At 30.0% G+C, this 13,101-nt stretch overlaps 1 protein-coding gene across 1 annotated transcript; it reads left to right on the forward strand.

Annotated features, from left to right (window-relative positions):
• Window positions 1-2,209: 2,209 nt before the first annotated feature.
• LOC124939259 (uncharacterized mitochondrial protein AtMg00810-like) lies at window positions 2,210-6,853 on the forward strand. Its single transcript, XM_047479749.1, has 2 exons — window positions 2,210-3,385; window positions 6,752-6,853. The coding sequence occupies exons 1-2, from the start codon at window positions 2,210-2,212 to the stop codon at window positions 6,851-6,853; spliced, it is 1,278 nt and encodes a 425-aa protein (XP_047335705.1).
• The last annotated feature ends 6,248 nt before the right edge of the window (window positions 6,854-13,101 follow it).

Consider the following 13,101-nt stretch of genomic DNA (forward strand, 5'->3'; position numbering starts at 1 on the left):
CGTTTCGACGAATGTTGCTTATATTTATAGGCATGGAGGCGAAAAGAACCAAAGACAGAACCGAGACAATAATCGTCCGCAATGTAATTTTTGTCATAAAATTGGTCATCGCTCCGAAAGTTGTTTTTATAATCCATCTTGTCAAATATGTAATGTACAAGGACATAGTGCTCTCGAGTGCCCTCGTTTTAATCCTTCTACAAATCCTACGACAATGTTAGTTACATCGTCTACTATTGTAGATCCCACTTGGTGTCCAGATTCAGGTGCTACCGACCATATTACTTCCGATCTTAATAATCTATATGTACATGCTCCTTATACGGGTACTCAAACTATCAAAGTCGGAAACGGTATGCCTCTGAATATTTATAATATTGGTACGACTAAAATTTTAAATCAACAAAAATCTCTCTACTTACGTAATATCTTACACGTTCCGAATGTTACTAAAAATCTGATGAGTGTCGCGAGATTTTCATCAGATAATAACGTATTTTTTGAATTCCACCCAAATATTTGTCTTATTAAAGACCGAGATACGAAGATAGTGCTTCTTAAGGGATTACTCAAGGACGGACTTTATTGCGTTGAACCTATTGAAAGTTCGTTTTCAACATGTTCTAATAAACAAGCATTTATTGGTATTAGATCTCCGGCTCAAATTTGGCATTCACGACTTGGACATCCTTCTAGCGCTACTACATCTTTAGTTATATCACACTTTAAATTACCAGTTTTAGGTAGTAATACTATTTCTTTTTGTGGATCATGTCAATATGGGAAAGCACATAAACTACCTTTTTCAGCTTCAAAATCTACATTTATGGCTCCTTTAGATCTAATTCATTCAGATGTTTGGGGACCTGCTCCTGAATTTTCATCTAATGGTTGTCGTTATTTCGTACATTTTGTGGATGATTTTAGCAAATTCACGTGGATATATCCGCTAAAGAAAAAGTCGGATGTTTTGAATACGTTTATCAACTTTCTTCGACTTGTTGAAAATTTATTTAGTCGTAAAATCAAAATATTGCAAACTGATTGGGGAGGAGAATATAGAAATTTCAAATCATTAACAGATAATCATGGTATTTTACATCGTTTATCTTGCCCACATACTAGTGAGCAAAATGGCATTGCTGAACGAAAAATTCGTCATATTACGGAAACTGGTCTCACTTTATTGGCTCATGCATCTATGCCACTACATTATTGGAGTGAAGCTTTTGAAACAGCCACATATCTTATCAATCGTCTTCCTACTCCGACATTACATCAACGTTCACCATTCGAGACTATATTTAACTCTTCTCCTGATTATGGTTTTTTGAAGACATTTGGGTGTTCTTGTTATCCACTCACACGGCCGTACAATCAACATAAACTCGATTTTCATACTACTGAATGCAGTTTCCTTGGTTACAACTCATCTCATAAAGGTTATAAGTGTCTTCACATTCCGTCTGGACGAATATTTATCTCTCGACATGTCACTTTTGACGAACTCACTTTTCCTTTCAAAAATAAGGACCTTGTGCGCTTGTCTAAACCACAAGAAGATAATGAGACATCTCTTCCAACAACTATACTTAATTTATCAATACCACCTCTATTATCTCATATCACTTCACCGTCTTCATCATCACCCTCTTCGACCTCAATAACATCACCAAACACTATAACATCTTCTTCTACTACTATTACTGTTCCTTCAACACAACCAGTTATCACAACAGTTTATGCACCTACATCTTCTACTCATCAGATGATCACACGCAATAAAGCACGGTCTATATCCTCATCAGCTCTCATTGCTACTTCTTCCGCTACTACACCTACATGTTTTACCAAAGCTAATAAGGATCCGCAATGGCGTCTTGCCATGACAAATGAATATAATGCTCTTATTCAGAATAAAACATGGTCTCTTATTCCTCGTACACAATCTCATAATATTGTTGGATGTAAATGAGTTTTCAAACTCAAGCATAAAGTTGACGGGTCTATTGATCGACATAAAGCACGTCTCGTGGCTAAAGGATTCCATCAACAACAAGGTATTGATTATGAAGAGACATTCAGTCCTGTGGCAAAACCCACTACTATTCGTGTTATTCTTTCTTTGGCAATATCTTATCAATGGTTCATTCATCAACTTGATATTAGCAATGCATTTCTTCATGGGTCTCTACAAGAAGAAGTTTACATGGCACAACCACCCGGTTTTGTCCATCCAGATTTTCCTAATCATATATGCAAACTTCATAAAGCAATATACGGTCTTAAACAGTCTCCTCGTGCCTGGTATGCTACTCTCCGGACTGCTCTACTATCTCTTGATTTCATAGAATCAAAATCTGACACGGCTCTCTTCACGTATCATGCACCTCAAATAACAACATACTTTTTAGTATATGTGGACGATATTATTCTCACAGGCAACTCTAAATCGTTTCTAACAAAAATTATATTTCAATTAAATAAATTATTCCCTGTTAAAGATTTAGGTCAATTACATTACTTTCTTGGAATGGAAGCCACTCGTACCAAAGATGGCTTGTTTCTTTCTCAATCCAAGTATATTGACGATATTCTCACTCGGGCTGATATGATTCAAGCAAAGCCATTACACACTCCCGTCTCTGCTGGCTCATCCCTTTCTAAACATGATGGTGATCCTTTATCTGATCCGTTTCTTTATCGTAGTATAGTAGGGGCTCTACAATATCTTACACTAACTCGTCCTGAGTTAGCCTTTGCTGTCAATCGAGCTTGTCAATTCATGCAAACTCCCACATCTTCTCATTGGGGAGCGGTTAAACGTATTCTTCGATATCTTCGTCATACTCCTCGTCATGGGATCTTTCTTCGTCCAAATTCACAATTCACTCTTGTTGCTTACTCTGATGCTGACTGGGCAGGATGTCCCAATGATCGTCGTTCAACAACTGGATTTTGTATTTTTTTAGGTGACAACCTCGTTTCTTGGAATTCTAAGAAACAACAAGTAGTTGCTCGCTCTAGTACTGAATCTGAATACCGTGCTCTTGCATATACAACTGCTGATCTTTGTTGGATTCAATCTCTACTTAGTGAACTTCGAGTTTCACTTTCTTCTTCCCCGGTTCTATGGTGTGATAATATTGGTGCCGCATTCTTATTAGTAAACCCGGTATTTCATGCTCGCACAAAACATATTGAAATCGATTTTCACTTTGTTCGGGAAAAAGTTACTCGTAAACAACTACTCATCCAATATATTCCCACTGAAGATCAAGTGGCTGATATCTTCACTAAAGGTCTTTCTTCTCATCGATTTGCTCTTTTACGTAGCAAGCTCACGGTTTGTGCCTCACCTTTTCGCTTGAAGGGGGATGATAAAGTATTAGATAAATAAGAGAAATTATTTATTTATCTCCTATTAATTGGGCTAAATATAATAACCAAATCCTATATTTTCTCAATTTAGTTATTTCTCTATTACTATTATAAATATATAATAGATAAACTATTGTAAAAATTATTCATTCAATCAATAATATTATTTCAATCTTTCTCTTCAAGAACTCAATCAAATAGTTCTTGTTTATTTTATTAATTCAAGAAATCTAACTCGGTGTAAAACGCCAAGCATCTTTGTGCACGAGGATCACGAGCCCTCAAAAACGCAGAGTCGCTGCAACGAATAGGGGAAAATTAGCGAAATCCTAAATCGAAGCCCAAGCCTAAGAAGAAATCCTATATAAACAACAATAAGAGAAGACCAAGAAGGACCATAGAGAATGGAGTTAGAAAAATATTTTTTTAGTTACCTATTTGAAAGAGACCGAGTGATAGATTGGAAGATTAATTTTTGAGTTTTGATTCGAAATATCATTTGGTTAATTTTTTTTTTTTTTTGTAGCATTTAACATTCGAATGTATTTTGAGTCTGCTTTTATTATTAACCTTTCTACTCTTCTCAGTTTGGATTTATATTTCAAAATCATATACGAATTACTAGTATAAGTCTACAATATATTAGTTCTTTTGTTTGCGTGCTGCTATTATTGACTATTGTTTTTTTTTTTTTTTTTTTTTTTGTCTAAACACCCTTTAGTCTTTGGTCCGACAACGGAGTAAGGACCCACATATTTTTGTTGATTAACTGACCCTACTAAAGAAGTTTTGAACTTGTTTATTTTATTTTATTTACTTTGAATTTACTATTTTACTAAAATATAAAAAATTAAATTAAAAAACAAATTATAGTAAAATAAAAAACTAAATTGATTTCGACTATACTCTGGTACGTGTTATTAATTATATAAGTATAAGTCGTAAGAAAGTATAAATTGTATAAGGTATTAAGAGATATAAATTATATATTATTAGTGCTTGGTTGGATTGATAAAAAATGTATAAATTATATAAGTTTTATAATTTTGTGTTAGGTTAATGATATAAGAAAATAATAAAAAGAGGAATAATATTTTATTTTTGTATTTATATAAATTATTTTAATGTTTATCTTATTTTAATTTTTATTATTAATTGTATTTTAACTAATAAAAATATATTTAATTATCTTATAAATAATTTAAAAAATAAATAATAATGCTATATGATTATATATATATGATTCCTTATAATTAGATAAAGAATATCAATAATTAATATTAATAAATATATAATAATAAAATCACAAACAAATTAATAAAAATGAATAATTTGTTCAAGTCTTCTATTTTGGCTGAAGAGATGTTATAAAAAAATTATTTTAAAATAAATAATAATTATTTTGTAATTTAGTTTAAAATATGAAAAATAATATATTTTTTTAAATTATTAAACTAAATATAATAAGTATTTAATAGAATAGATAAATAATAATAATAATAATTATTTTTATACTAATAATTATAAAACAAACATTAAATTTCTTTTAAAAAAAATCAAAATTTTTAATTTTGAAATAATAAAATTTAAAAAATAATTTTATTTTCTAAAAACATGTAAATAATAAATACTCAAAATTAAAATATATTTAAAATATAATAATTAAATTTAATAAAAGATTAAATAATAAACTAATAAAGGTTAATATTATAAAATTATGATAAAAAAAATTAAGAATTTAATAACTTTGTAACAGGTGTGGGGTGTTATAACTTATACTCCTTTTAAGGTATAAGTTATACCATTAATTTTACTGTAGATATAAAACTAATTTAACTAAATACTTGTATAATTTTATTATCTATATATATCTAATTATGTTTAAGAAATAAAATGTAGGGTGATATTCATGCTCTCACCAAATCTCACATAGGTTTATTATATTTTTTAACTGTTTCTCTCTTATCATAATTACCTATTCATAATTACTAATTTATATCTCATACCATAATTATTCATTTATCTTTTCTAATTATTTTTTTCCTAATTATATATATTATTTTTCTTCAATAATTTTATATAAATTTATATTTAATATTATATACATATATATTTATAATATACATAATAATACTATATATAATATATAATAACGTTTAAATAATTTATTAAACTTAAAATAAAATTACATATTTCACTCTTATATTCTTTTCTCTCTCATACACATAATATATCTTTCCTAATTAATTTCAATTTTATAACACTAATAATTAATTTATTTTTTATTTTCTTTTTCCTCATTTATATATATAAATTTTATCATTAATTTTATATAAATATATATTTTTTCTTCCTATTATCCTTCTATCTTCTATGCATATTTATTATTTATAAAATTAATTAATTAATTTTCTTTTATTCATTATATATTTTATCTATTATTAATTAACAAGGATTAAATACTTATACAAGTGGTCTATGGTTAAAGTGTTCACATATTTATTATTAATATAATTAATTAATTAATTTTCTTTTATTCAGTATATATTTTATCTATTATTAATTAACAATGATTAAATATTTATACATACATAAAATTTTACAAGTGGTCTAATGGTTAAAGTGTTTACATTTCATATTAGAGACCAGAGTTCGAGTCTTAATTTATGCAAATTTATAAATGAATGTGCATGTATGTATGAGTGGGTGAATTTGTGTCGATGTGGATTGCATGTGTGAGTCCCTACGTAGTGGGTATGAGTAAAGATAAGATGGCATGTGGATAAGACGGCATGTGTGTGTCCCTACGTAAATACGTATGTAAATTTGTGATTGATGGGGAAGGCCAAAAGTAAGGGTAAGATGGCATGTGTGAGTCCCTACGTAAACGGAGATAATATATATATTGATGTTTAAAACAAAAAATTTAAGGTGATATCTACCAATTTTTTACACATTTTATATGAATTTCTCCTCAAATTCTCGCGGTACAATTCTCTCTCTTTTCTCCTTAGGTTTATGTCTTTCTTCAATCAACTTTCATTTCTCCTTATGTATAGTTAACACGATAATAGGAGGTGGGTGTCGACAACGAAAGAAAGACCAGAGGAAAATATTCGATCTTGATTTGAAGAAATAACGGGAAGCGAATGAATACGAGGATTCGAAATTAAAAGGAAGTCGAGGATTCTCTACCTCCGTGGATTCTGGAAAAAAAAATAATTTAAAAAAAAATAATTTTTTTATTTTTACACAATTTATATGATTTTCTAATAAAATTCTCACGGTTTATCAAATTCTCACGTTACATTTGTCTCTCATTTCTTCTTAGGTTTAGGTCTTTCTTAAATCGACACTCCTTTCTCTTTAGGTATATGTAGCACGAGAAGAGGAGGATGGCGACGCCGATGTGGCGGAGAAAGGCGACGATGATGCAACAGAGGAGGGCGACGGTGACGCAAAAGAGACATAGAGAAAAATATTCGATCTTGATTTGAAAAAAATGGGAAGCGAATGAAGACGAAGAATTCGAAATCAAGAGAAAGACGAGTATTCTGTCTCCGTTGATTTAGAAAAGAAAATAATTTTTTTTTTTTTTTTTACACATTTTATATGAATTTCTATCAAATTCGTCTCTTCTTTCTCCTTAGGTCTAAGTCTTTCTTAAATTGACTATCATTTCTCCTTAGGTATAAGTAGCACGAGAAGAGGAGGTGGACAACGACGACGATGTAAGAGAGACATAGGAAAAAATTCGATCTTGATTTAAAGAAAAATGGGAAGCAAAAAAGAGATGGGGATTTAAAATCAAGAGGAACCCGATAATTCTCTGTCTCCAAGGATTTAAATTTTTTTTTCTATAATAAAACATAATAAAATATTTTGTAATAAAACTATAAATAAAATTGTATTTTAATGAATAATATTAATATTTTAATTATTTATATATATATATATATAATACCAAAATATAATAAATAGATTATATATATATAATAAAAAATATTTATAACTCTATATTTTGATATGTTTTAAATAATTGATAAATATTTATTAATTTAATTTATAATATTATTATAAATATATATTTTTATACAAAATATTTAAAATTAAATTAATTGAACGAAAAAACTAAATATTTGAATAAATGACCATATTTATATTATTTTATTTTAGTTGTATTTAAAAAAAGTTTCTATAAAGAAAAATTATAATAAATTTGAGATTACATAACTACACAAAATATTAATAAATATAGAGATGTGAAAGAATATATACACAATATGAAAACCGTTAATATATTATATAGTGTGATTCAATTATTTTAATATAAAAATTTTGATTCTTTTTATAAATTTGTCCGTTTGCATCGCACGAAAATCATGCTAATTTATATAGTTATCCTATCTTAACAGCAGAATTATACCTTCTACCAAACACTGCCCTTTATATAGATAAATGCATAAGAACTTAAGAAGTGACGTGGTAATAAATGATAATGGTCGTGGGCAAATGAGTCTGGATAGGTTGTAATGATAATTGCTGCCAAAATTTATGATATACATAATTACATGATATGAAGACACGATTACACATATATAATTTGTTAAAAAAATTGAGAGAAACTAAAAAGAAACGATAAAAAAGAAAAAAAAGAAAAGTTTTTAATAAAGATAAATATATAAATGTAGGTAATAAATTCGAATTTAAGATTTGTTTGTATTTTATATTAAATATTTTTTTTCTTGTTTTTGTAGGTATCTTTATTTTTCAAGCTTATTTCTCGCTCACAGACACTAACATTTTATTTTATTAGGTCATAAATTTAAAAGCATGACATAGACGTATGTTTTAGGAACATAATGATACAAAACTTGACACATTTTATGAATGGATTACCTTTAGACGCATACCCTATGATTGAATAAATAAATAAGGTATATAAAAATATTCTTTTAAATGACCAAAAGTTTTTAAAGTAGAGACTGTCATGTGACAGACACGTGAAACATATTGCGAGAGTTCTTTCTCATGTGTAACCAAGTACCGAACTAGGACCATAATTTCTAAAATGCGTTTCAACACACAAAATATTTTTCTTTCTTAATTTCTCGAGTAGTAAATTAGGTGGTGACTCTAAAAAGTCAAAGCTAATCTAAATCGATTTTAAATCCACTTTAGTCAAACCTACCATTTTGGTTACTTGTCTTAGTTGAGTCTCGAGAGAAAGATGAGTTATGGGGCGTGACTATTGAGTAACGAAAACCCCTTCTCGGGAAGGGTCAATTTTTGGCGTCAGAAAAGTTGTAATCTTCTAAGGACAATGCCATCTCCCGAGGTCGATGACTTAACTATGAAAGTCATAATCAAGCTACAAGTTCAATGCCTCTTACACCTCAAAGAGGAACAACACGCAAACGACGAGGGTCTCGACAAGAAAGAGATTTGACCTTTGTGACTAAGTTTCTACAAGAGGATGCCAAAACAAACAAAGAAGTCGAAAGACCAAATGACGAGGAAATGAGGAGCTTGAAGAAGACTCAATTTTCTTTTTATTTCCATTGAACATAAAATCTTTCTTATACTTTGCAAAACATTGTGTGCATTGTAAGGTGAGGATGATGATTGAATGCTTGTAATATTTTATTTTGTTTACTACTAACCCCCACTTTTAAATACTTTTATTTTAAATAAAAACGACGAGTTGAAAAATGTGCGCTTACTTCCCCTTAGGTATGCATAAATGATGACACGGGTCGTCTTATGATTGATGCTACTTCTTTTTTAATCATCTTTCGAGATCTATAGGTTGTTCATGACAAACCAAAAACAATATTCATTGATTGAAAGCATCATAAAACCAAATAGTTGATTAAGCTTCACATCCACTACATTTGCATTGCATGTAGGCATTGAAGGGTCACCACTCCATAAGACGCGTTCATTATATTTTCACTTTCCCTTGCTTCGAGACAAAGATGATCATGTCATCTGGACAAAGACATTTCTTGATCCACACAACAATAATGAGAAATACAATGATGATAATGGATATCATTTACTTAAAGTCTTATACATTGGTATGCTCAACATAATGGACGTAATCCCCATTTAATCCTTTTGAATAATTTTTGAATTAATTCAAACAAAAGGAGTAACTAGAAAAGCTAACTACATGAAAATGGAGCAATACATTGTGGATATACATGTATGCAAAAAATATTATCTTGATGTAAAAATTGAGAGATGATGCACTTCATTAATGGGATGCCTATTATAGTTTGATGGAGCCTTGACAAACTACCGTATGTAAAAATGATGACATCTCGAAGCAACTCAAGTATGCGAAGATGTTAAGGACAAATATGTGATTCATGATGATCATGCCTATTCATCGACCTCCAATCGAGGACATGATCTCTTGATCATGACCCACAATTTAAGATCTTAAGAGCTCGACCGAAGATCGAATACAAGGACTTGAATGGACACCACTCCTAAAAGTCTTATACACTACCACGCTCAACACACTTGAAGTGACATCGTTAAATTCTTTTGAAGAACATTTGATTCTATTCAAACAAAATAATAACTATAATAGCCAACCATGTAAATGGAGAAATTCATTGTAGATAAATAAGCATGCGAGAAATGTTAACTCAGTATCAAAACTGAGAGATGACGCACTCCATTAATGAGAGGCCTTTTATAATTTTGACGTGACACTAACAAGATATTCGTACGACATCTCGGAGCATCTCGAGCAAGTGAAGATGTACAATATAAGTCTGAAGTCGACAATAATTGTGTTCACTTTATTGATCTTCAACCAATCTCTCAATCATAAACAATAATTCTAGGTCCCAAGACCGCAACTGCATCATAGACTCCAAAATGATTCTTGTGGAAAAGAATCCCAATGTCTACTCAATCTAGTGAGTCAAACATTCAAGGTAAATCACGGATACAATAAAGTATCTCCCAGAAAACCTAAGCACAAAATTAGGACATGATATCTTGATCAAAACCAATGGCTCTAGGTCCAAGAATGCGACTAAAGCTCATACTCAAGAACGATGCTCATCGAAAAACAATATGAATATCTACTCGCGCTAGTGAGTCAAACATTCAAGGTAAATTAAAGAAGACAATGAAAGATCTCAACATGAGGACAATATTCATTCCCATACTTAACTAAAAATGCAATGAATGAAGAATCTGGAAATAATAGACCCTTCGTAGGATTGCATTTACTTGCATGCATTAACATCATTGCATTAAAAATATTTGCATCAACAAATGTAAAAAAAAGATGATAACAATATAAACAAAAATAAAATCATAGATTTTTTTTACACTAAGGCATTTAAAAATTAAATGAATGAAAAAATAACAAAAAAAAGAAAAGAAAATGAAACTTTAGTTCTCATATTAAGGAACATTCTAATAAAATAAAATCCTAGTTCATACACTAGGACATCTTCAAAAGGAAAAATAGAAAAAATGAAAACACAAACAAAAAATATTCAAATGACCATGAACTACATCAATGACTTCATTCTTTGCCAAAAGATACGTAGGCATCCTATTCACTAGGCCTAGTCATAATCGTCATTTCTCTTTGTAAAAAAACAAATAAGATGACATTCCTGATTTATAAAAAACACCCTATGTCAAGACTTTGGGCATTCTTCAGACTACACAAATAAAAGGTCTAATCCTAAAAAATAAAAAAATAAAAAAACGAAAAAACGATTCGATATAAGATGTTTATCCTTGATAACACATTCTAAGTCATCCAAAAAAAAGATACGTGATGTAAGATGCATATCACCAATAAAGCTCTCTAAGTCATCCGGACAAAACAAAGAAACAAAGATACGAGGTAAGACGTATATCCTCAATAATGCGTTGTAAGCTATCTTAAAATAAAAAAATAAATGATCATAAACGTAAGTTGTTTAACGCAAGTAAGACATTCTAAACCATTATAAAAAGAAATAAAAAGAAACCTAGTTCACACTAGGGCATTAAAAAAATGAAAAACGAAAAAAAGTATAAAATCATAGTTCACACCAAGAACATTTCCAAAATAAAACTGACACTTTTGAACCTTGAACTACGTTCTGATTCCTCTATCAAGAAGATACATATGAAACCTTTGTCTCGAGGTCCAGTTGTAATAATTCGTTTTCCAAAAGTAATGTGAGGAAAGGTTGACACGATCTCCCTCTAAAATATTAGAAAACAAGTACAAGTCGAGATGAGAGTGTCCATTTGATGATCGTTTCGAAAGGAACTCAATAATTTCCTAGACGTTTGGAGTAAAGGATATCTAATTGCACAGTTTCGTGTACTCACGATTAATTCTATAAAAAAGAAAAAGAAAAGGGAAGCTCATGGAAAAAAGTCAAGCCTAAATTTAAACCACGTGAATAAATAAAATTGTTCCACCTCCTAAAAGAAAAAAAATGTTTCAAAAAATGAGAGTTGACTCAAAACTCTAGGTTTGAAAATAAATAAATAATAATAATTGAGCCAAAATAGTCATCAAGGTTGAGGCATTGAAATCACCAATGCATGTTCATCTAGACTCTTGCTTTATTGCCTAAAAGAAATAATGTGAGTGTATCGATTTTGTGACATATACCCAGATTGCTAAAAAAAGAAAAAAAAAAAGCTTCCCTCATGGTTGCGATTTTGAAATCACCACATAGTGCTCACTTAGACTCTTGTACTAATTGCTAAAAGCAAGAGCATATGTGTAACGATTCTATCAGATATATTAGGTCGCCATAAAACAAAAAAAAACTTATATAATAATATCACTCTGAACATGAAACTATCTAAAGCTCTCAAGATTCTAAAGCAAAAGAACCTAATATAGGTCTTGACCTAAATCCCAATAGATATATATTAAGGAGGTTTCAGAATGAGTGGTGAGAATACCACCAGACTAAAGGATACGAGACTAATTATTGTCTTTCACTAAGAGGAATGATTCAAAAACTCTTTGACAAAAAGATCATCATGTTTGATAGACGTGAGTGATCCATCATGTTTGATTATTGAAGATGACAAGCTGATAGTCTTTACTGATATCTGTGATGACATTTTTATTAAAATAAAATGATGGTTAAAATGATAAACTTTTAGCTTAAGTTAATAGCTAACCTTGACCAGGTCAAACATCAGAACCCAACATCAAAACTATGGGCATTGAAAACGATTAAATGCTTTCACGCATTTAATTATGATCACATTGAGACAAGTGTAGACTTTTTTGATCCCTCTAGCTAATGATGAATAATGAAAAGAATATGAAGAGTGAAACGAGGATTTAGAAAATATGTAAGGATAAGGAAAAGTCAATTGTTTTCTTGATTGTCTCAAAAGAAGCCAAAGTAACTCTTAAAATTCAAATAAAGCACTATCTGATTGAACTCGCTCAAAAGTCTTACGGAGCGCCCAAAAACTTATTGGAAAAGATCATGGAAATTCAAAATACCCAAACTCGAAACCATTGTTTCCAATGGAAGCGCTTCATCTCCAATGAAGGCTATGCGTCAGAACTTAATGCCTCTATAATAGTAGGAAAATACGAGAACTTGTATTAAACAAGATTGTGTTGGTTGAGATATTCAAATCACCACTTGTTGTTCATCCTAGACTCTTGTCCAGATTGCTAAACAAAAAATAAAAGTGTATTGATTCTATCAT

This window comes from Impatiens glandulifera, chromosome 5 (genome assembly GCF_907164915.1).
Source record: "Impatiens glandulifera chromosome 5, dImpGla2.1, whole genome shotgun sequence".
Classification (NCBI taxonomy): Eukaryota; Viridiplantae; Streptophyta; class Magnoliopsida; order Ericales; family Balsaminaceae; genus Impatiens; species Impatiens glandulifera.